The sequence below is a fragment of the Pantherophis guttatus genome, chromosome 1 (genome assembly GCF_059756535.1).
Source record: "Pantherophis guttatus breed Tessera chromosome 1, ASM5975653v1, whole genome shotgun sequence".
NCBI classification, from domain to species: Eukaryota; Metazoa; Chordata; class Lepidosauria; order Squamata; family Colubridae; genus Pantherophis; species Pantherophis guttatus.
The window spans coordinates 188,335,891-188,362,100 of record NC_142063.1 but is presented as its reverse complement, the minus strand read 5'-3'; the positions used below and the strand labels follow the sequence as shown (position 1 = coordinate 188,362,100).

Here is a 26,210-nt window from a genome sequence, read left to right as displayed (position 1 = left end):
TGCATACATAACAAGTCATACAAACCTAGTCCATATTTGAAGCACAATTTGAATGAATACAAGTTCAGTAATATCTAAAGACACATAGGTCTGCACTAATTTCTATCTGTAGGAACTTGTCTTAGAGCAGTTTTTAAAATGAAACTTAAAACTGAGATGGGGTGGAGGTTACATGCTAGTTCATGAAAAACATATAAATGTAGCTTTCAAAACTTCTGTATATTTCTATACAAATACGAAGTTGTGTTCCTCATGAAAATTATATATTTGTTTATCATGAATATATTTTGAATTTAACTTTGATCATGCATTATATTTATTATATTCTCAAAAACTGCAAATCACATTCACATTGAAGTAAACACCTGATGTCTAAATAAAAGTTTCCAAATAAAGAAGGTGAAAATAGAAAGCCAAGAATAAAAACTCATTTGAATGGCTGTCTGTCCATAAAATGCAAAAGCTGTTTACCCATACCACTAAAATATAATGCCCAAAGAAACAAAGATCTTGATCCAGAAATATAAGATTTATGAGTAGAATTATAAAAATTTAAAAAATTGTGAAACACTAGGAAGCTCGTTACCCGTTGGGTTATTATTTCAGAGATATTTTCTTACCAGATTCTTCAATGCCTTCAATGATGCAGACTTTCTAGCACACTTTTAAAGTTTTTAAAAACTCAAGGAGATATTCAGAAATCTATCTGCCTTGAAAGCAACTCATGCTGAATTGTAAAGCAGAGTCAGGCATTAGGAGCGGACCATAGGAAATGTTTTATAATATTTTGTATTTTGTCATAAAATGATTTATGGTATTTATGCATTAAATGTTTTATAAAATTTCCCAAATTCCAATTCCATTGGAATCATGCATCCCAGATTTGGATGCATTCTTCAAGTTAGCCCAATTGAAATACCTTGGTCCAGAACATTTTGCACCGCTTCACCCAATTAAAGGTTACAGACACACAAGTTTTAGTAGTAGTCATAGTGTATAGATTACCAATAGAAGGAATGGTTACCATAGCTCGTAATTATACCTCTAGTTCAAGACATACAGAGGAGCAGGAACCAGGCTAGCTTCCCACTGTTCTATACTATCATATTATCCTATTTTCAGAAAGCAAGCATGATTTAATTTAAGCTGGGCTTAAGTACATAAGCATATTGGGGGAGTATTGGTAAAGAGCTTAAGTAATCCATTGCAGTATTTTTATTCACTAAAAATATTACATGGCATTAGTCTGACTCGTCTTCATGCATCCAATGCCCTCTACATCCTTTCTTCTCCCTGAAATAAACAATGAAGTTTCCATGGAATAAAAGACATAAGAATAATTGTATAGACTGTAGCAGCGTTTCTTAAGCAGCAATAAATAAATAAATAAATGCATATTTGTAAAAGCTTTTGGAAGAACTTTACTATAAATTGTTCTTTATGATATATTGTATGCTCTTTCTGACAAACAAGCTAAGGCGGTATTTACTTGTGAAATCTGAAACATACAGTACCTCAGTTTATTAGAAAGGAATCTGCTACTTGCTTCATATTGATTTGAATAATTTAGTGAAAAATCTAGCATAAAAATCCATAAACTATCTTGTAATCTATATGGAATGAAACTCATATGCAAGACCTAGCAGAAATAGAAAAAATGTCATTTTGCTGCACGTTTTTTTAAAAAGGGTTTAAACCTACTGAAAATAACTTGCAGTTCATTTTCAGATTCATTAATTAATTTCTATGAATTATATTATAAACTTGAAGACTATGTGAACTGTACATATTTCTGGATGTAACAGGTAAAACAGAAACAGGAGAGTATTGGACTTTTCACACGTTCAGTTATGAACGTGTGAAAATAATTATTAGAGTTTAAGGATGATTGTTTGCTAATTGAAGAAGGTTGTGAAGAGTGAGGGCTATGGAGATTCTCAATCATCCAGGTCATGGTTGTCCCAAAGTTGCTCTTTCAAAAGGCAACTGGACTTTCTGTGTTTTTTCTCTTGAAGACATTTTGCTTCTCATCCAAGAAGCATCCTCAATTCAGAAGACAGTGAGGGGTGTTCTGGTATGTGTTTGCTTCCTTCTTGAGCATATGTTTGGGGCTAGAAGGGCTTATAGTTGGAGTTCATTTACTGAACAAAATATTAAATAGTGGATGAATTACATTAATCAATTAATAGCAGTCCCAATTGACTTGCTTTTTAAGAGGGGATATATTTGGGAATTTCACAACTGGAGCAAACAGGAAGACAAATAGTAACAGGGAAATTTTATATCCAAAGGACATTCTTACCAATAATGTAGTCACACAATGCTATGGTAACATATTCAGAAATGCTAACATTGCACGTGCAGAGTTAGCTAGACAGGCAGAACTGAGGGGAGGTCCTTAACTGTAGGAGAAGGATGGTAGAATCTATTAAGAGGGATCAACCTACAATCCCTACATAGCCATAAGTGAATTAAGTCCAATCTCTCTTGAATTCTGTTGACCTTAATTAACCTCAAGTGTTATCTTCTCAACTAACCCCATTAGTTGAGAAGATTCTTGTGCACAGACATGATTAGCAATACCTCAGTTTAACTGGACTTTCATGTGTGGACCTGATGATTTGCACCTAAGGTCAATACATGGATGAGATAGTAGTGTCAAAGAGAGTTTGCATGGATACATTTTGAAACAAGCCAAACTTATACAAGAGATAGATTCCATTTGAACAAAAATGGAGCAGGATGCTGGCACATGAGATCAAACAGGTTTTAAAGATCAGCTTCAGAGATCAAACAGCAGCTTTTAATAAAACTCAAGGAAAAAGTAGCCAGCATTGGAAAGCATCCAGAAGAACAGATATTTTCAAAATTCTGTAAAGCATAGGACACATGTTGGAAATGACTTAATGAACATGTCATGAGGTAAAAATGTTAGAAAAACCTTCTAATAGAATATATATACCAATGTTAGAATTAAGACGAGACGGGGGAATTAACATGCTTGATTCTATGTACATAACATGGGATATACTAGAAAGCAACAGAAGAGTTAATTCCATCAGTTATTATGAACAGAAGGTTTGAGGAACTGCCTCTCCCTGATTGTTTACCTGTCCCATTAAGTCCAGTAGGAGAGGCAGGCTCCAGGCCCCATCTATTACGGAGCACCATCTTATGGAGTCTAGGAAAAGATTCTTTTTGTCATGGTGTCCACCTTTCTGGAGATAAGATTGACCCCAACCTTATCTTTTACAACTCAAGGAAAGGACTTTTGTAAGTCCTTAAGGCATGTTTTTTTGTTACCAGTCCTGGAGATCAGGATGTGAAGCAGAGCCTGTGCAATGGTTATATTGATTTGTCACTGGGGATTTCGTTTTGTATCTTGGCTTGGATTATATATATGTATTTGAGGACAGTGTTTTCAAAATGCTGTTTTACTGTTAGTGGCCCTCAATGATGAATTGGGTAGCCATATAAATTAAGTAAATAAAGAAATAGACTCAAATATAAGTAAGATGAAGATATATGCTACTGATAAAAATAGAATATGGTCTTGAGATAATGGATGAAGAATGACAGACTTGGAAAAAAGGTGATATAATAATGCAAAATATCAACTACCCTCACCTGGATATAATCATAGACAATAAACCAAATCTCTATATGCTCTAAATGTTTGTTGTCTATATTTTTTCCATCTAAAAATTAACTATGAACTAGTGATATAATAAAGAGATTACCATAGACTACTATGTTTTGCATACATATAACAGGAAATCGACAGCAATTCCAATATTTTTGACTACAAGAAAGGAAATTGTTTCAAAAATGAGGGTAGTGGTAATAGAGAGACAGAAAGTTAAGCTCAAGAGGTCCATATATCTTCATAATGCCTAAATATTATTTAAAACTACATAATGGCAGCTTTTTGGAATTTTTGCCACAATGTAAGAAATGTCAACTCATTTAGGAAGAATCTAGCATTTTCAGGAAACTGTAAAAAATTATTTCAGCAAATGGAAAGCCTGAGGAGGAGAACAAAAAGGACCGCCAAGTCTAACAAAAATGAAAGGTAAAAAAATATATTTTGAGGAATGCAAAACAGGAATAATTTAGTGTATGGCAAAAACTTTTAAGGTAAACAAAAATACATTAAAATTTGGTCATTAGCTTATAAAGGAGTAGAACTGATCCTCAAGATTACATCGAGATTCCAAATGAATTTTTTGCATCTGTCTTTTAAAATATCTAAGTTGGCCATCTGAGCTGGACTGACATTTTCAGAAAGGGAATTAAAACAATTTAAACAAATTTAGGTAGCAAAAAGGCATATTTATAAATATTTATTTATTTATTTAGTGAAATACATACAATATAGTCCACGATTTATTATTGCAATTGAAACTGGAATCACAGTCTAAGACATGCCAATCATTAAGCGGGTCTCCATGTGATTGCACTCAATTTTATGAATTTTGCAGCAGTTGTTAAGTGAATGTGGCAGTCATTAAGCAAATCCATTGTCCACAATGGTGTTTTGTGTCAGAAACCAGCAAATGAAAAAAAGGTCATAAATCATGGTCACATGACTGCAGGCTGCACCCAAAATGTATCCACATGATGATAAGGAGGGGTCAGCAGTCCAAACTTCAAATCCGGGTCATAAATAGTCCTGGGAGATCTGTCATAATTTCAAAAAGTCACTAAGTGACTGGTCTTAAGTCAAAGGCTACCAGTAAAATGGTCTATTCGGAACAGCACCTAAAGGAAAAATGCAGAAGCAAATTGAATAGAATTTAGTGGATATGGAACCTATTATTTTATGCACTGTGAAAAACAAACATCAAAGTGATGAACTTAAGAAGTAGAGCCCCAGAAGGACCAGTCTTAGGATGGTACTTATTAGTACCATTGTATTGTTCAGAAATGACTTATGGGTGATCAGTAAGTTGAACAAGTTTGAGGTTGCTCAGAGGTGGTGAAAATGAAAATTGATATAAAGAGTGTCACCTAAAAATGCAGTTCTTTAAAAAAAATACACACATTAGAACAAAAAGCCCAAGCTTCACATTTACACTGACGGGATTCTAAGAAAGAAAAAGTTATTGCAGTCACAAGGATAGGTCAAGATGCTGATTCTGCATGCACTAGCTGTGAAATAAGGTATATTCATTAGGAAAAGGAGGGAAATTGCCAACATGGTAATATATTTATTCAAATCTACATGTCTGGATCTGGAACACCGTGTTATGATTGCCACATTTAAAAAATGAAGAAATATAATAGATTTGAGAAAAATTCAGGAAACAACACCTAACATTATTAGGGGGCTTAAACATCTGTCTTATGGGGGAAGAAGACTAGAGTATTTGGGGTTTGGAGTCTAGAAAAAAATACAACTAAGAGTAGATCTGACTGAAGTATCGAAAATAATTTATAGTACAGGAAAAAAAATAGTCTCTTTCTCAAAGCACTAGGACCAGAGATCATCCAATGAGGCCGATTGAAAGAAGACGTAGAACAGATTAAACAAAATATAATTACCCTGTGAAATTAAATGCATCAAGGTGTGGTGATTGATACTCACTTAGATCGACTTTTAAAAGATTTTGGATAAATTAATGGAAGATGGTGTCATCAAGGTCTATAAGTCTTAAACACTAAATGTTACCTCTAGATTGGAGCTGCATATTCCCAAATACTAGGAGATTCAAAACAATGGTGGGAGAGCAAAATGTTTCCATTTCCTGCTTGAAAAAAATCTGGTTGGCCACTGTAAGAAACAAAATGCTAGATAAGATGGGCCACAGTCTGATTTAGCAGAGCAATCATTATGTTCTTATGGAGCAGTTCACAAATGTTTCAAATCTAGAGAGAATATCTGCAGTTTTATTATTCACTGAAAACTGGAATAAGAGTCTCAAATTTTCTAGGACATTTAAGGAAATAGCCAATATATTATGAATGCCAAAAGAATAAATCTATTACAGTGATTAGCTATATTGCATTGTAAAAAGACATCAGGTGTTCTTGATATCTGTCTCCTTGCATTTCTATAAAACATGATAGTGCACTGTGAAATGGCAAAATACCAGGTGCACTGGAGAGTTTTATGTAAGATATTCTCTCTCATCCTTAAAAAGAATATGCTTGCTACCACTGCATGGAGAGTCATATTACAGAAAAATAAAAAGAATCTTGCATTAGCACTACTCATATATATCTGAGCAGTATGTTCTATTCTTAAAATTTAAGACATCCAATTTAACTATAGCAGAAATGACAAAAATATTTAGTAAATAATAAAAGAATGTAAGTAACAAAAAAACTGATTCAATATACAATCTACGTTTGAGATTGAGATTTATAGCACAACACAGTAACTTTTTCTTCAAGGACATTTTGGTTTTTTATAAATGGTGCTAAGTGACATCAACTTTTGTAGCAATTTTGTTGGTGATTGCCCTACTCTATGCGAAAGCCACGACCAACGTATACAAATATATTATTTGTATACGTTGGTATATGTAAATATATTTACAGGACCGCTTTCTGCCACTGACTGCCTCCCACCGACCGATACGCTCCCACAGAGAGGGCCTCCTCAGGGTGCCATCGGCCAAACAATGTCGACTGGCGACTCCCAGGGGGAGAGCCTTCTCTGTGGGGGCTCCTTCCCTATGGAACGAATTGCCCCCGGATATACGAAAGATCCCCAACCTCCATGCCTTCCGTCGTGCACTGAAAACCCTGTTATTCCAATAAGCCGGTCTGATGGGACAATAAATTTAATCGGGTTTTAAATATGGGTTTTTAACATGGTTTTATAAGGGTTGTAGAATGGAAATTTTAAATTCGGCCAAAAATTGAATTATTTTAATATGGTTTTTAAATTTGTCTTGTATATTGTTTTATTATGGCTATTCACCGCCCTGAGTCCTTTGGGAGAAGGGCGGTATAAAAATATAATCAAATCAAATCAAATCAAACAAATATATTAAATATGCACCCCTGAATTAGGGAGGGCATGGTTTCACCTCTGCTGCACCTTGTAGCAATGTAGCCCTTGCTATAAAATAATTGCAAAATAACTACACAATTGCCTTTGAAAAAGAAACACAGTTTTAATAATTAAGTAACAAAAATGCTCTTGAAAATTAAAAAGATGCAAGAGGATTAATTAACATGTATTTATCACAATTTTACTTGGCAATGAAAAATACACAGAATTATTTCCTTGTTTATTGGTCTGAAGATATTATCACCTGATTCAGAATAATCAGGAAAAAAAAGTTGACCACATTATTCTCTTGCACATTTTGCTACTAAACTGGTGCACTGTAGAATTTAAAACATAACTTTAAATCTTAAAATGAAATTTATGAGATTGGGAATGGCAGAGATGTACATCTGGTTTCAATGAACCTCATGCTGAAATAAACAATTATAGACAAAATAGAAAATATTACAATACTGTAGTAGCTAAGTCCACTGGAGGGGGTGGTTATATCATAATAATAATGTATAAAGACAGATTTTAGAAGAAGAGACATAGATGTACTCAAAATTAGGTATACATATTTTATCTTCCAGTGAAAAAGCAAACATCACATCAATCCATCCTTCCCATGCATGATCATGGTAAATGTGACCATCTTGCTTAATTTGGGAATTTCCTGAAAGGTCTATAAATATAGTTCTAGTTTAAACAGACCTGTGTTTCAATTCAGTATAGGGTATCTATTTTATATTACCAATATATAAAATCTCTATTTATACGCTAAATGTATACTGCAAAACTATGTTTATAGAAGCTTTAAGAAAGCTGTATGATTATTTTAGAAAATTTTTTACAGATCCTTATCTGGATAGACATTTCCCATTTAACACTGTCCTGTGATCTTCCATAATAAAAGTTCCCTTTTCCCCATTTCTTTCATATTCTTGAAATTATGATTTCTTAATAATCTCTTTGCTATCATTTCTCCCTTGTCATATTTGATGAGACTTGATGAGCTCTTGTCAGTTCTAAAACTGCATTAGCAATGGATTACGGTTTGAATTTTGTGTGTGTGTGTGTCTCTTACCTTAAAATTCATCATCAAATGGATTTACCAAGAATGGGTCAGGTCAGCTTAATCTCTTGGGGGGGGTGCTTTTTCCTAATTGGCTAGCTTTGTTGTTGATTGTGGGGATACTATAGACATAAAATATATTGATTTTGGCAAATAATTTTGCTAAAATGCATGGACTTATTAGTAAGTTACTAAAGTGCAGCTTTAGAGGAAATGGTTCTGGAACTGGAACTTTAACATTATCATTAATGACCTGGATGAAGGTTTGAAAGGGGCTCTTACTGAATCTTCAGATGATATATAATTTGGTGAATTATACACCACACACGCTATTCAAAAGAAGTATCGAGTAAACTGTTAGGAACAGCCTTCCCCAAATTATTAACAGTGATGTCTTTTGAAAGCATCACTGGAAGTCTTGGCATAAAGCAGAACATGCTTTATGAAGCAACACTTTTGAATGCTTTACACAGATCTACTACATAATACCCTAGAAGACAGAAAGAATATCCAAATATTTTGTCAATTACAGAAATAGCTTGAGAATAGGCTGAAACTTAATAGTAACTTACTTTATTTACTTAGGATAAATACATCAAACAGACAGATGTGGAATATTTAACTTGGTAATAATGCATCTGAAAAGAATCTTAAGAGTTGTAGTTGATTGCAAACTGAATATGATTCAGCAGTATTATACGGTTACAAAAAAAGCAAATGCAATTTTGGATCACATCAGCAAAAGTATAGTTTCAAAATCATAGGCTATAACAGTTGGCCAGACTGCTTTGTCCACAATAAGAAAGACTCAGGAAACAGGAAGCAACAAAGGGCAATATTGATGATCAACAGACTGGAAATCAAGTCTTAAAAGGAGACAATAAAGAAAATTACTTGTGAAAAACAGTAAGAAATGTGATGTAGCAATTTTCAACTGCTTGTAGTGTCGTATGGAAACTTATCAATATTTCTTTATTCATAAGATTTATATGGCTACCTATCTTATACAATATAAAGCAGGTGGCTAATAACAATCCAACCACTATAAATGTATAGAAAATAAACACCAGAACTCTGGAAAATTAAACAAGACCATCACACTTCAACCAAGATGTGTTCTTAATCATTCCGCAATGTTTAGCAATGGTCAAATTGAATCTAGATTTCTGGGGTGAGCAGAGGATTCAACTCAATGGGCTAAACTATCCTTTTCAATTCTATCAAAAAGTTTGTAAGGAAGAACATTAGACTCTGCTCACTTGCAGTTTTGCCTGTTAAGCAAAACTCCGATCTTAAGTTAATGCAAATCACCAGCATTTAAGCCATGATACCATCCTAAGGAAGAAAGTTCTCAGTATATTTTTATATATTTTCAATTACTTATTATTTTAGTTTGATTTCCTCATGGGTTTCTTTACAAATGTTTGGGGTTTTTTTCTTTAAAAAGAGTTTATTTACATCTGAGGGAAATAATCATCCTATCTTTTCTTGATATAGACTATCCTCCCCATTTCTTACACAATATTTCTGTTCATAAAAATAACATATCCTCATAGCTGAAGAAATGGACAAGTTGGTGTAAAGCATGTTTTCCATTAAAAGAATCAACACATAATCTATTATATCTATGTGAAAGGTAAATTATTATTTTTTTCCTTGAAATCATTACCATTGACCAAGGGGAAAGAAAGTAAATCATGCACAAAAAGTTAGTTGCAGGAAAGCAGGTGGCTTTGAAATGGAAAAGTGGACTCTGCCTCGTTGAGTGAGGAGGCCTTGACAAGGATCTGACAAGTATGTCAGATCAGTGGATAAAGAATCTATCCCTCTTCAATCCCATACACGTTTTTCTAGAAATTTCAATCTGACAGGAGCTTCACACTACAGATATACTTACTCTACCAGGAACTGTCACTTTTTAAACCACATTTTCATCCTGTTTTATTCCCACCTTTCTTTTGCCTTCCTTCTTAATATACCAATCCTTTCCCCTGTTTTTTATTCCTGATTCTGTACTTCATGAGGGTTTTTTTTCATTTCCACTAAGGAAATGTGGAGCGAGGAGTATGTTGGCTGACAGAAAAGGGAAAAAAGTTAACTGCTAGGCTACCAGCACTCTTCTTTGTTTTAGTCTATGTTGTCAGAATAACATGTGAGCAAGGAAAGCTGACAGAAAGGCTGCCTGGCTATCAAAATGTGTTTCTTCCTGCATAGAATATCTCACTGAAAGTGATTATGTATATAAAAATAAAGACACTAGAAGGGAACAACTACATTAAACCAAATCATGTTGACTCATGCATTAAGTCAGTTTATAGCACAAGATCATTAATACATCAGTATAATAATGCAGTTACAAACACTGCTGCTAGAGTGGGAATCATATAGCCTATTCATCTATATTTTTCTCATCTTCAGACCCACACCCTTCTGCACTGTAATAGTCACAAAATGCCACACTTATATTAAGGATTTGTCATCTACTATATGACTGTATCAATGTTGGTCATATCTTTCATGAAAGACTTTGTTATACTATTGTGCCTCAGCTTCAATTTCTATCTGGAAAATGGGAAAGAAAATGATCTTCCTTCTGTGAAGTCCATTGGATAAGGCAATACAACTTTGGCTTTTATTAGAATCATTAACTGAGCATTGAGTTATTTAAAACTAATGTGTTGTGCTCCAAAACCAAAGTCAGACAATTACTCATTAGTAGAAAGACACTAGATTCTGTTAAACACACACACTACAGCTAGCACAAAAAGTACACATAAATGATGACTAAATAGGTTACAGGACTGAGTTTTGTTTTATAAGACACTAAATGTTTTATCAATGACTCTGAGTCATAAATCAGGTGAACAGAATGGGACGTTTGTTAATAGTACAATAATACAGCAGAATAGTCATTTAATTCTCATGTGGCCCTTAAAGATCATGGAGTCAACACCATTTTCTTTTACTGAAATATATTTTTAGAATTAGAAGGCCAACCAATCCCTCTGATCAAAAGGGTCAACACATAAAATATTGAAAATGAAAATTAGGAGTTTGCAAACTGATAACTACTTTAATATGTTAAATATTGTTAAATTTAACTATTTAAACTATTAAAATTACAACTGGAAGAAAAAGCTAGCATTAAAATAAATCATGCAGAATTTCACTTGGAATAGACTGACATGCACTATCTAATTCTACTTCTTAATTCTAATTTTCTCTTACAGGGAAATAGAACAAAGTTACTGTGATGTCATCCATTATAGCAATGCATTCAGTAATTGTGATTTGCCACATAATTCACACTTAGATCCTATTTTGGCTTCAAGAAGCTCAGCCTATTATCCAATTCCCCCTCCTATTTCATTTACTTCAAAGTAATTATGTGGGAAGTTTAGGGTAAAAAAAAGTAATTAGCTCAGTAAACTTCACGGGTGAATAGAACCTGAACCTGAGGTCCAAAAATTTAACCACTATTGGAAAGAGATTATGTTTGTGCCAAAGCAAATATTGTTTAATATGCTGCTACCTGCCTTAAAAAAATGAAAGACTGGAAAAGTATGAATCAAATAATAAAAATAATACTCTTTTTAAAAGGCAATCCTGTCCTTTTTGGGGTGGGAAATCCATTCATATCAGTTAGTTATCCCAGCATAAACCAGGAAAAAAAATACAGTAATGTCATGTTATTGAGAAACCATTAATGGAAGTAATAAAAACAGAAAATTATAGCAATATATATTATGCCATGAAAGCAAGGACTTAAGGGGTGCTACTTCTAGTTAACAGTATGCCAAGGATCCAACTATATAAGAAGTTAAATAAATAAAGGATAATATTAAGTATAGTATAACATGGACAAATAACACCCCAACCCACTTGACAGAGAAAATAGGAGGCAGGAATATTAAGTATATTCGCCACCTTGAGTTATATATTATAAAATATATTAAAAAGGATGAGAGTCTAGCAAAGGTTGGTATTGACTTTTTGCAGTCAAACACTGGGAAGTAAATGTTCTAATAAGAAGCAACCACAAACAGCTCTAACTCAACTCCCATATTTATAAATTGGAAAAAACTCATTATATTATTCAGTCCTGAATCTATTCATCTATGCAGATACAAAATTACAGGGAAGTCTAATGTAGTCAAGGAAGAAGTGCAACAAATTATCTGTTTTGCTACCGTACCAGGACTGCAAATGAAAAAGTGGTAGCCCTTTCACTGGTCACAGGTTTTTTTTCCCCTGAGTTTTTAATTTTTTTTAATTATTTAGCTGAATAGAAAAAAAAGCTCCCCACACACATATAAAAGTACTTTCATACATGTACATATATATGCACATTTTATACAGTAATTTCAATAAAGGATCTCCATATTTCATTATAATTGATCTTCTAAGTGTTATATTACATAAAGTTGGCCAATGACCCAAATAACATGTTTTGAATTTGACATTATAATTATCCAAGCATAATCTATATCTTTAGGATGCAAGTAACATAAGTAACTGGGGCCACGCATTTATCTTTTGAAAATAAGGGGAGGTTTTTAGCAGTAAGAATAGCAAGGAGACTAATTCCCATAGTTGAGCCATCAGTTTCTAGTTTCTTCAAAATAATACGGATGTCTCAGAGTCAAATTAATATGTGTAATGATGTTTTCCAGAATATAATAATTTTGGGACCCTGTATGATAGTAAAACTTTACAGCTTAAACTGATTGGAGAGAACATTATTTTAGTAACACACACGCACACACAAGTATGTGTCTTGCTTCCTTTGTATAAGCATCTGGTATAGTTTAACTGAAAATCTCAGACTCCAATTCCTCAATTACCCACTCTTCGTTTTTCTTTGCTTGCCTCACAGTCCATATTAGTTATTCTTCTCACCTGCCCCCCACCCCATTTTTTACTATCGGCTTTTTTTCAGGACAAACTTCTAGACAATTAATATATTAAATTACTAGACACCAAAAGCAATAAGCAGCACTTAAGAAATTAACTCTATTTTTTTAATAACTACACAGTCTCTAATCTATTTCTTATGGTCCTGTTATTTTTTTATTAAATAAATGTTCTTCAGTCAGGAAGAACCTAAACAAAACTTTCTCCACTCTCGTATCACAAACTTGCAAAATAAAAGTAGATAATGCAAATGATGTAAAGAGACAACAGGAACACATCTTATTTGCAGACATTATCACAGGTAGTCTGAATCTGAATCCCAGATTCAGTTCAACTTGCTTAATACCGTGGGGATGCTGCGAACGTTGTAAGCATGAGGACCAACAGTTTTAAGTCACTTTTTTCAGTGCCGTTGTAACTTTGACCAGACAATAGATAAATAGTTGTTAAGTAGAGGACTACCTTTTACCCATTAAAAACCAATATACTTTTCAAAATGATGCATGATATCTCTCAGGCTCCCTGCACCAGCTAACCTTTTAAAAAAACTCATCTAATAAAATCAACCGGCAATTGACAAGCTGCTAATATATTCAGTTGGATAAGATTTAGAAGATTGAGTAGGAAATAAAAACCCCTTCATAATCTTTACTATTACCACTGTCTCTAGGCCCATACTATAGACCAGTACAGAAATAGCTTTGAAAAAGTCCATGACAGTCATTACAAAAACATCAGTTTAGCCCAGAAAAATTGGACAGGGGGAAAAGATTAGCTTGTCTTAACTTTCTTGTATATAAAAAAAAGAAGAAGAAAATTAGCTTACCTTAACTTTGTTGTGTATAAGAAAAAGAAGAAACTCTGTTTAAATATTCTGTTCTTATTATTATAATTATATAAAAAAAAGTTTTGTTGCTGACTTGGTCTATCTTAAAGAGCTGACTACACACCTCTGTCATTGTTACAAAGATGAAAATCAACATGTTTTTCCTGTCAATTACCTAAATAAAGTTAACATGTGTTATTCAAGAGAATGTTCCCATAAAAGTGAACACTAAACTGGAGATGGTATGAAATGTCCAGGATGCTGAAGGAATATTGGGGAGCATCTTTTCCAGTTTGCCTTCTAGGCAATGGGCTAGGGTTTTGGAGTTGACCACAAGGCATCAAAGTAGCCATTCTCTCTCAGCCCGCAGGGTTGCTCTTGTGGGGAAATTAGGAGGAGAAAAATGTGTTGAATATGTTTACCATCTTATCTGTAAAAAAAAATAAGGGCAGGATATACATAAACAAATAAATAGAAATTATCAGGTCTGCTTTATTAGACTCTGTATTCATGCAGGGAATTCAGATTACGATGAAAAAAATGTTTTTTGAATAGCAAAAACACAAGGGCAAAACTAATGGTATTAGGAAATCATGACATCTTCCTCACTTAACACATATTTAAATAAATGTTGGGATTTGGATTTATTCAACAAAGCTATATACATTTATTCAATTTATATTTAGGCAAGGGATATATGTGATACTGCTCCACATTCACGCACATCTTTTAAACTAGTGAACAACAAAAGAACCTTGCATAATTTGTTTATTAAGACAGACACATGAAGTTCATTATATATACATCCGTTCTACTGCAGTTTATTACAAATGACTAGGCCCGTTTAGAATACAAAGCTGAATTAGAATAGGAATTGCTTTAGTTTCTCAATTGACTCCCACTTTTCAAGATGTTAATAGCAATCACCAGATGTAAATGCGAGCAACATTTTATCTTGTTTGGGAAAGAAGGAAGGATAGGGGAACCTACACTACAGCCAGTGAATGCAGGGAAGGTAGTATAGCTTGTGGGTTTTAGCATCTCTGTTCTACCAAGCACCGAGGATAGCAATACCAAACAGAAAGAAGCAGCATATATGAACAAATCTATTTCAGATATAGTAAAGCATAGTGACACATACTGCTTTTCAATCAAGATCTAATAAAGGGCAATGGCTAACAGCAAAAGGCAAGAGCTCACTAAAATTCCTGTATTTTGATCTTTTTTATGTCATCTCCGATCTGCAATAAAGGGCTATTAATACTGGACAATTTTTATAGCTCGTTTAAGATTTTGTTTATGTGTGCCTTTGAGTCAGTGTTGATTCCTAATGATTGCCTAGACTAGTCCTTGCAATTTTCTTGGCAAGATTTCGGAAATGACTGGCCCAAAGTCACCCAGCTGGCTTTGTGCCTAAGGCATAACTAGAACTCACCGTCTCCCAATTTCTAACCTTATGCCTTAACCACTCCACCAAACCGGCTCTCTGTTTAAGAGATTACTGAGCTTGTTAAATATCGCAAAACAGTCTTCACTGTTAACTGCAGCACCTTTTGGTCGAAAAGTAGATTGCCTCTGGTGACCCGAGCGGAGACACGTGCGAGATGGCCAAGTTTGCCACAACGTCGACATGTCACTGAATGAAACCGGCAAGTTGCTCGGGGGTGCTGATCGCCACAGCTGAGGCAGGAGGATGGAAGAGGTTTTTTTCCGGTTGGCCGCCCACCTTTTTCAGTAAACGTCTTAATACGACTGACCTCCGGCTCTTCTTCATCGTCTTCGGAAACAACCTCCTCACTATGGACAGTTGTGGCTTGATTAGCAGAGGGATGGCACTTACAGATGTCCGCGGCGGATTTATCTGACATCTCCGCCGCCTGGGCCTCTTCCATGGCCATTTGAAGATCTAAGGTTTTTTTCGCTAACAAACGCCTCTGTAAGTTTATGTCGCGTACCCCACAAACCAACTGTTCGACCAAAGCGTCATCTAAATCCCGGAACTCGCAGTCGAGGGCGGCTGTACGCAGACGGGCGACATAACGGTTGACAGGCTCCCCTTCCTCTTGCAGTATTTGCCTTAAATTAAACCTACCGGCTATACGAGACGGAGTTGGGGCGTAGTGAGCCCTCAGTTTCTGCCTCAAAACTTCCCAGGAAGTAGTATGCACAGGCTGGGGAGTGAGTAACGCTCGGGCAGTAGCAAATACCTCAGGGCCACAAGCATTTAAAAAATGAGCCCTTTTCTTACTGCTTGAGAGGTCAGTAAAATCGTTGGCTTCTAAAAAACATTCAAACCACTCTTCGTACGCATCCCAGGTCTCAGAGGCAGCGTTGTATGGGGTGAAAGTTGGAGGAGCCATTTCGTGGATCGGCAGTTTGTGTATTGGGTGACTCACACTCTCTGTTGATTCTGCTTTCAATTCGCCTCAGGAATATCCCATCCTCGTCGCCAGTGTTAAATTGTTGCAATATATACTGAGGCGACTCATGATTGTAACTGTAACTCTTTATTGCTTCACAATGTAATGTAACTGTAACAGCTCAGCTAGAAACGGCAGTTGACAGCTCTTATATATGAACAGTTCAACCGCTCCAGCCAATGGCTAACAAAAGAATCTCCCGCGCGCATGACTTCATCGGTTTCATCCAATAACAACACTACAACTATAACTAAACCCTGCTAGACATAACAGAGCTAATACAAAACACTTAGAACAATGAAATGTAGAGCTACTAGATAGCAAAACACTACGTATCCTAACAAAATTTATCCCTAATGTGACTACTTAGGGTGTTCCCTCTGAATAATATGCAATGTACAGCATACAGGAACATCCTTATCTAGTTTGATAATACCTTTGATTTGGGGGATAGAGGACTCATGGCAACTCCTTCCTAACAGAAGTTTTAAAGATTCAAATTGAAAGTCCAACACAATAAATAAGCTATTTTTACACTCGATAAAATGTTTAGATTCAGAAATTCAATCATGGAATGGAATACAGAAATCCTGTGGTAACCTCAAATTACAGCTTGATCTGCCAGCCTTTTAACAGACAAGATCATTATTATCATTTCCTTCCAACATCAACCAAAATCAACTCTCTAGAGTGATGGATATGACAATAATAATAAACACATTTGAAGATTGAAATAAAGTAAGAAAATACTAGGAAAACACACAGGGTCACATTTAGGCTAGAACACAGACCACTAGTGGCTAGAACAGAGTTGGCTACTGTGTAACCTTAAAGATGAAATATATCTTGCACTTTCAGGAAAAATGCATTCCACAATACAACATTCACCTTTCTCTATTGAGAAGAGAAAAACTTTGATCTAACTGGGATATTTTATAGTAACTTTAAACATATAATCCACCTGATTTTAAGTTTCTCTTTTCTTAATAAATAAAAGTTGGTCAATTTGGTATAGTGATTAAGGCATCAAACTAGAAATCAAGTGACTGTGAGTTCTAATCCTGCCTCAGGCACAAAGCCAGCTGCGTAATCTTCAGCCAGTCCCTCTCTCTCAACCCAAGGAAAGAGACAATGGCAAAACACTTCCAGAAAAATCTTGCCCAGAAAACTTCAAGGACTTAAAATGTCCAGGCAGTTGCCAGTAGTCAATGCTAACTTGAAGCCAGGAAAATAAAAGGTGGTCAAACTTTTTATCATAATTTGCTTTAAGTACAATAGGATTCCACAAATAATGTGCCATTCCTTTCTTAGAAAACTGATGGGATCAAGCTTTAAACATGCTGAGCCACTATTCTCACCCCACCACCATCCACAGAAAACTGACAAAAGAATGAATTACTGAGGAATCTTCATGTAGATTTATTTAATGTTTTTGATATTAAAAGTACCTTAGAGAAGAATTATCTTGAATATTACGCTAGCATATTCAATATACAATACCAAACATAAATAGGTTTAGTCTTTTCATTAAAACAATGAACTATACCAAAGCAGAGCTAAAAATACAAAACATTACACAGAATACAAAGATTATAAGCAAATATTTAAAATTATACAAGTGTTTATTACAGACACACATACTATCTGCTGTAAGCTTGCACTGTTCTCACTTAATGTAAGCTTCCATTTTTCTTTCAGCTGCTGTGACATTTTGAATGTGTAAGCATAATATTGGGCTCATGTCTGAACATTATTTTGCATTTAACACTGTTATGGCAGTTGTTAATATTTCTTTCTGGATATTATTACTTCTTTTGGTTTCATTCCCCAAGAGAAATTATGAAACTAAAGTCCTATGTTTTGAAAGGTCTTTTATTTAATATTACATGACATTTCCTAGCATACAGATCTCAAAATATACGATATAAGTGCTTTAAAGAAAAAAAAATTATCTTGCGTGAAGAATACATTTTTAAAATATGATTTCTAATTGCTACTGATACAGTATATTTTATAATACTGACAAAATGCAGTTTATTAATACAAATAACAGTATGCAATATAGTTAAATACTAATAACTTAGAGGTTTCTTGTCCTGCTTCTCTTTGTCTCATTAGTCACTGCCTTCATACCGACAACACATAAGGCAATTTTCATTCCCCAAATGCAAAAATGCCAACGTACACAGTACATAAGACTTTTTCCTGCTTAAAAGCCTTTCCTTCTTAAAAGTCCTTTAACTGAAGACTACTTCATATATAAGGAGTGCAAGTATTAAATAATTGTTCTCTACATGGAATGTACCAGTTTTAAGCTGTACGTAGTCCAATATATTATGAGCTTCAATATATTTCTCCTACCGTGTTTCCCCGAAAATAAGACGTCTTATATTTTTTTGAACCCCGAAATAAGCAGTTGGCCTTATTTTCGGGCAGGTTTTATTATTTTGGGGTGCGTTGAGCAAGTCAGGGCTCCTCTTGCTGTCTTACCTGATTTCCAGCTCTGTCTCCCGAACTAGAGGAAATGGCGGGGACCGCTGCGCATGCGTTTAAATATTTTTGGGGAGGGCTTATTTTTTGGGAGGGGCTCATTTTCAGGTTAACAGGGTATATTTAATGGAAAGATTAAATAATTGAAATGAGCCTTTTTGGAGTCAAAACCATTACATTTCCAATTTCCACTCTGCTCATTTTAATTATGTTTATTATGTTTATTATTAATTTGTACTGTAGCTTTATTCTTTACAGGAGATGAAGGAAGTGTATTCAGTGTGCATACTCATGTCTTGACATAAATTATATGTTAACATGAGCATAACAGTAGGAAAATTGGAATTTTTCTGTATGTTTCCATTCCTCAATTTAAATTTTAGACCGTAGAGCAAATATCATATATGGAGAATCATCAGGAAATCTCTCTTTTTTTTCACAGTCCCATTAGATCTTTTCCAAAGCTGCTTCTGAGGTCATTAAGAACAGCTATCAACAATGGCAAACTCAATTATTATCTCTTTACGATAAAACCATTTCTTAAAATCTTTAAAGACTGATTTCATTGAATAATATGCTTTTATACAAATAAATGTGCTCTAAGATAGGGATATATATTACATTGTTGTTGTTTAAGCCTTGAAGAATCCTAGAACAATTGGCCATTAATGCTATAAATCAGAAGCTAAGGAAAACAATTTTAAATTTGCTCATAGTCTATTCTTATCATGAAATTTTATTTCTGCTAAAAAGACTTCTTTTAAGAAACAAAGTAGAAGAAATAAATGTACTAACTCCCTCAGTTCCAATGAAGTTAACGAAATAGTTGATAAATTATTTCAGAATCAGGATTATTTGTTTGGATAACTTTTAAAATCAAAACTGTCCTTGGTCTTAAAAGAATATGAAGATGTCTACGTTTTATATTTCTGCAGAATTCATGTATTAATAGGATTTGGATATATAATTTCAAAAGTGCTTAATTAGGAAGTCTGCAATTATAATAAAGATGCTTCTCAGCTGCTTATCCATAATTTCCACATTCATGCCCTTTGATTTCCAAATCCAAGAAATGTTCTGTTTTATTTCCTCCCAGTCCAAATACCAAAACATATTATTGAATTTGTATCACTTAAAGTTAAGAACAAAATATAAATGTACTGCTGGATCAGAGGAAAGAAATGAAGTATTACAAAAGAACAAAAACAAAATGTACTACTATGATATCCAAATAAAAGATTGGGGACTCAGTTCACAGATATTTTAAGGGTAAATCCAGATGGTTGATTTTTAACTGCTCTACATTCCAGCAAAGAACATCAAGTGGTACTTTGTGAATTCCAATTGTTTTTCTTCACATGACTGCAGACATGTACCAGGTTGGTTCAGGGCTTCAGATTAAAAGGCATAAAAGTACCATGGAATGGAGATGGCCCACAGCATGTATTGGCAACTCTTTGTGAAAAAGCAATTGTTCAATTAGGGAAACCTTATTCTATAGAATAAGGATGTGGTCAAACAAGAGATGACAAGACTGAACATCGACATCTTAGGAATCAGCGAACTAAAATGGACAGGAATGGGTGAATTTAATTCAGATGAACATCAGGTATACTACTGCAGGCAAGAATCCCTCAGAAGAAATGGAATAGCCTTCATAGTCAATAAAAGAATAGGAGAAACAGTACTGGGATATAATCCCCAAAATAACAGAAAGATCTCAATTCGAATCCAAGGCAAACCATTCAACATCACAGTAGTCCAAGTCTATGCCCCAACCACTGGTGCTGAAGAGGCTAAAGTTGACCGGTTCTATGAAGACCTACAACACCTTCTAGAATTAACACCAAAAAATGATGTCCTTATCAGAAGTGCGGGCAGGATTTCAAAGAGGCAGAGGAACTAGAGATCAAATTGCCAACATATGTTGGATCATGGAGAAAGCTAGAGTTCCAGAAAAACATTTACTTCTTTGACTATCCTAAAGCTTTTGATTGTGTGGATCACAACAAATTGTGGCAAGTTCTCAAAGAGATGGGAGTACCAATCATCTTATTTGTCTCTTGAGAAACCTATATGCGGGTGAAGAAGCCATAGTGAGAATTGGATACAGAACCACTGATTGGTTCAAAATTGGGAAAGGAGTCCGGCAAGGCTGTATACTGTCACCCTGCCTATTTAACTTATATGCAGAGCATATCATGAGAAAGGTGGGGCTAGATGAATCACAAGTTGGAATTAAGATTGCCGAGAGAAGTATCAACAACCTCAGATATTCAGATGATATCACTCTAATGGCAGAAAGTGAAGAGGAACTAAAGAGCCTTCTGATGTGGGTGAAGCAGGAGATGCAAAAGTTGGCTTGAAATTCAACATTAAGAAAACTAAAATCATGGCTCCTGGCCCTCTCAATTCCTGGCATATAGATGGGGAAGAAATGGAGGTAGTGACAGATTTTATTTTCCTGGGCTTCAAGATCACCGCAGACTGCAGCCAAGAAATTAAAAGGCACTTGCTCCTGGGGAGGAAAGCTATGGCAAATCTAGACAGCATACTAAAAAGCAGATACCTGCCACCCTGCCAACAAAAGTGTGTATACTCAAGGCTATGGTTTTCCCAGTTGCAATGTATGACTGTGAAAGTTGGACCATAAGAAAGGCTGAGCGCCAAAGAATTGAGGCCTTTGAACTATGGTGCTGGAGAAGACTCCTGCAAGTCCCTTGGACTGCAAGGCGATCAAACCGGTCAGTTCTAGAGAAGTTTAACCCTGATTGCTCTTTAGAAGGCCAGATCCTGAAGATGAAACTCAAATATTTTGGCCACCTAATGAGAAGGAAGGACTCACTGGAGAAGAGCCTAATGCTGGGAAAGATTGAGGGCAAAAGAAGAAGGCAGAGAATGAGATGGCTGGATGGAGTCACTGAAGCACTCAGCGTGAGCTTAAATGGTCTCCAGGGAATGGTAGAGGACAGGAAGACCTGGAGGAAAGTTGTCCATGGGGTCACCATGGGTCGGACACGACTTCGCAACTAACAACAACAAATTCTATTGAAAAATATAGCTTCCTTTTGAGAACAATCCCACAAGCAAGCTGTTGAAACACAAGTACAGGTAGTCCTACAACCATTCATTTAATGACCATTCAAAGTTACAATAGCATTGAAAAAAGAGACTTATGACCAGTTTTCTTCTTCTTCCTTACTTCCTCTTTTACCACTTTGGGTGTCAAGGGACAAACAAGTTCTGGTTGCTTACTTCTGGCGGCCTCAACCATCATTTTTTATGCTGTTGTAGTATGTCTTTGATGTTGTCTCTCCACCTTTTTCTGAGGTCTGCCTCATGTTCTTTGGTTTTTTTATTGGATTTATATACCACCCTTCTCCTTTCGGACTCAGGGCGGTGAACAGCCAAAATAAAAACATTTGTACACAAAAGTTAAAATAATTTTAAAAATAATTAAATGAAATTTGGCCCATAATTTAAAACATTTCAATTAAAAATCAGTATCAAACTTTAAAACCAACATAGAATCAGGCCAGTCCTCTTTTTTTAGAGAAGTTTAGTTTCTTCTCTAAATACTTGGTATGCTTGCAGGGGGGAAAATGACCAATTTCTCAACTTTGAGATCCTAGTAACTATAGTGGGTTTTTTTGTTTTTGTTTTTGTGGTCTCCTGTTCCCCATGGTCACATGATCAAAATTCAGGTGCTTCTCAACCGACATGTATTTATGACATTTGCACTGTCCCAGAATCAAGTGACCATCAGTCTGACCTTCCTAGCCAGCTTCTGACAAGCAAAATCAATGGGAGAAGCCAGATTTGATTAACAACTGCATAATTCAGTTAACAACTGCAGTGATTTACTTAATTGTGGCAAAAAAAAGTTGCTAAACTGGGGCAAAACTAACTTATCAAGTGCCGTGCTTGGCAACAGAAATTTTGGGCTCAATTGTGGTCAAGAAACACCTGTACTATATCTCTAATTCATGCAGCTAAATAAAAAATGTATCATTGTTCCTTCAAAATCTTAAAGTGGAATATATTTCTAATAAGACTCTTTCAAAGTTGCCATAAATTGTAATACTTATAGTTACTAGGATCTCAAAATTGAGAAATTGGCCATTTTTTTCCCTACAAGTACACCAAGTATTTAGGGAAGAAACTAAACTTTAAAGACAAGAATACATACCTCAGGATAGCAAATACCAAGCACTAAAAACCTTTCACATCAATCCAAACTATTTTCCATAGCCCAGTATTATCATAAACCATTCCAATTCACTATCTTACATCTTCTACTTCTGCTTTTCTTCATAAAAGAAAGCATAAAGTAACTACCAGGGACATACCAACTGGGAGAGGCCATGAAATATACAGAATAATCCATCTCAGTTACTCATTTTACATCTTAAAAATAAAAGTGTTCTTTGTCTATAAGAATGTTTTTGTCCTAGCTTAAAAAATCTGAAGTTATCTTTTGAGGGGTAGTCACAAGAATTCTTCTAAATATGTCATCTCATTGTTAAAACAAATTAAATCTACATAAAGGTTTAATACATAAAGCATAGTGCAATTTCAATTTGGATAGCAAATCTTTGCCGTTAAAAAATTAGGCACCATATTTATAATAATACTCCCTCTGGAGGTCTAATAGAAAGATATCACTTTTATCTTAAAATGTAAATAAATTGGTCAATAAATAAGAAGCAATGATCATAAATAACAATCTTACTTCCCTTACATCTATTCTGGATGTACATTAGAGAAAATGGCATGTGCTAAAATGTCTTTCTCTGATTAATAGGAGTCTTTCTTCTAAATCAAGATTTGTAATTTGGTCCATTGTAGAAGACAACTAATCACACTTTAAATATGGAATGAAATATGTAATCTATAGCTCTATAAAACCTACATATCATGGACCAATAAAAAAACAATAAAAGAAAATTAAAAACAATTTTGTGGTTTCATTGCAAAGGAGAACTGGATTAATTCACTGTAAATCATCATCCCTAACATTCTTATTGTCAGGAGGAAGAAAACAAAGTTCTAAATTATCTACATATGCTAAGTTTACTATAAATGCAATTATTTTATTGTTAAGCATAAACAAAAGTAGAAAATTGTAAAGCTATTATAAAATATACATAGCATTTTATATTTATTGCCTTATTTATCATTCAAGGGACCTCCTTACTACTTTATTCAATCTTGTAACACATTTTACTCTTTGCAACATCAGATCATAAATACATATTAATCAAACCTTTCCTTTACTATTGCCTAGCCATAAACATTGTGAGATGTAGAAACAGAATTATACTCACATCATACTTTGCAATTCTAGAATAAAGTTTGTTGATCTCCCAGTCCCTCTTCCACTGCTAGATGGAACAGCTGACATTGGGCTGGGTCCAGTACTGCTCATCTAAGTAAATAGCAAACAAGGACAACACATGAAATTTAGCAAATGAACCGCACAAACCTTCAAAGGTATTTGAACGTATCAAACCTAACTGCTCCAACCAAAAATTTGCAATACTTTCTTCAGCATGTAAAATTTTTTCAGGATGCATTTTTTTTTTTATTTGATTTATATGCCGCCCTTCTCCGGAGACTCAGGGCGGCTTACAATGCATTAAGCAATAGCCTTCATACTTTTGTATATTTATACAAAGTCATCTTATTGCCCCCACAAACTGGGTCCTCATTTAACCTACCTTAGAAAGGATGGAAGGCTGAGTCAACCTTGAGCCTTGGAGAGATTCAAACCAGCAGTAAATTGCAGGCAGCTGTGTTAATAACAGGGTGCATTAAACCACTGTACTACCAAGGCTCTTATCTTATTTTATCACACAGGTAGGCAAAAATAATACATACTAATAAATATTATTAATGTGACTTCAGTTCAGGCTTTATTTTGACCAACATCCTGCATAAACATCCAATATTTTTTCTAGTGCTAACCTAAAAGGATTTAATACTTAATATGTAAGTTGAATTATATTAGCTATACCATCATACAATAATTACTGTGATTGAGATATAATTCAACTGGCCTTAAATTTTGATCCCTTTTTGACATTCCTTAAGAGACTAACCACTGCACCATTCAAGTTAAAATGCTTGGTCTCTAACAGTCGTTTTTATGCAGATTGTTTACAGGTAGCATTGTTAACGTTTGATAAATTTAAATAAGGTAGGCAGGCAGGCAGGCTGACAGAGACAGATAGACAGATATAAAAATATCCTCTCCCCCCATATAAAATCAGAAAGGGTGATCCTGAAGTTTTTCTCTTAAAAACTGTCATCTTCAGGTGTCATGGCAATCGATTTCATACTCACTTTTCCCCCTCCATTTCTGCCTCCATTGTTTTTTAGAGAGGGGGTAAGGGAGGGGAGGAAGAAAGGTTCTAATTCCTATATCCCCCTTCTCAAACTGATGTCAGCACTCACAACATTTTTGTTCAGTTTTAAATGCCTGAAGAGGGTTTATGTGTGGCGTGGCACCATTAACTTATCCTCAGTGCATCCCTAACAAGTTTAAGCTCTTCCTTTGGGATAGATATTTTTCTTTTAACACAGAGGATGGGTAATAGTTTTAAAATGAACACCTTGGACTTTGGAGGCTTAACTGGCCATTCAAAGCAATCTATATTTCTACAAGGGTATAAGGCTACAAACACAAACTTCCATTAATAGCACCTCATAAATGCTATTTTCCAAGTCATTCTGCACTTTCCATGTTCAAATTGGGTAAGACAAACCATTATCAAAGAGTTATTCCAAATTAAGGGTAAAACTTGAAAATCTCCGGTCACTTTAAAGGTGCTGCTGGGTGTTCACTGATGTTCATGTAATATCAAGTGTATCACAAATTGCAAGGTTGGCAAGAACTTTGAAAATCATCTAATCCAAGTCCGTATTCCGTTTAGAAATATACTACTACAGTATATCTAATATCTCCAGAAAAGAATAGTCCAGCATCTTTTGACACAGTGTGTCATTGTTAAATTCTTACCATTAGTAAGATTAAACCTAACATTCAACTAAAATCAACTTCCTTGTAATTTACAACTATTGTTTCTTATCCCATCTTCTGGAACAACTTTTAAAAGCTCATTCAACACTTGAAGACCTCTATCATGTTTCTCCAGAGTCATCTTCTCTCCAGACTAAACACAGAAAACACCTCCAAGCATTCCTTCATGTTTTTCTTTTCAGCCCTCTTATCATCTTGTCTGCTTTTTCATGGTTATGTCCCAGTTAACTTGTCTTCCTAAAATGTGATGCCCAGAATAGGATGCAATATTTTAGATATGGTCAGACTACCAGAGGGGAAAAAAAAACATTTCTTGACAAAGACATTTTGTCAATCCAGAACCTGGGTCCTCAGCTGAGTGACAGAAGTGCTAAGCGACCGAACTGCCATAAAAAATGTTGTAAACTATTACAGTCATAACATAACAACTATCTGTATAGGAG

At 34.8% G+C, this 26,210-nt stretch overlaps 2 protein-coding genes across 11 annotated transcripts in view; one reads left to right on the top strand and one right to left on the bottom strand.

Moving 5' to 3' along the window:
* RUNX2 (RUNX family transcription factor 2) overlaps nucleotides 1–26,210 on the top strand; it is a 233,008-nt gene that overhangs the window by 10,009 nt on the left and 196,789 nt on the right. The gene's annotated exons all lie outside the window — the stretch shown is intronic.
* The window catches only part of SUPT3H (SPT3 homolog, SAGA and STAGA complex component), a 263,150-nt gene that overhangs the window by 235,220 nt on the left and 1,720 nt on the right, over nucleotides 1–26,210 (bottom strand). For all 5 annotated transcript variants that reach the window (XM_034426773.2, XM_087882236.1, XM_087882238.1 and 2 more), the window contains exon 2: nucleotides 24,053–24,153. In XM_034426773.2, the coding sequence (XP_034282664.2) occupies nucleotides 24,053–24,153 (101 nt within the window). The remainder of the gene's footprint in view (nucleotides 1–24,052; nucleotides 24,154–26,210) is intronic.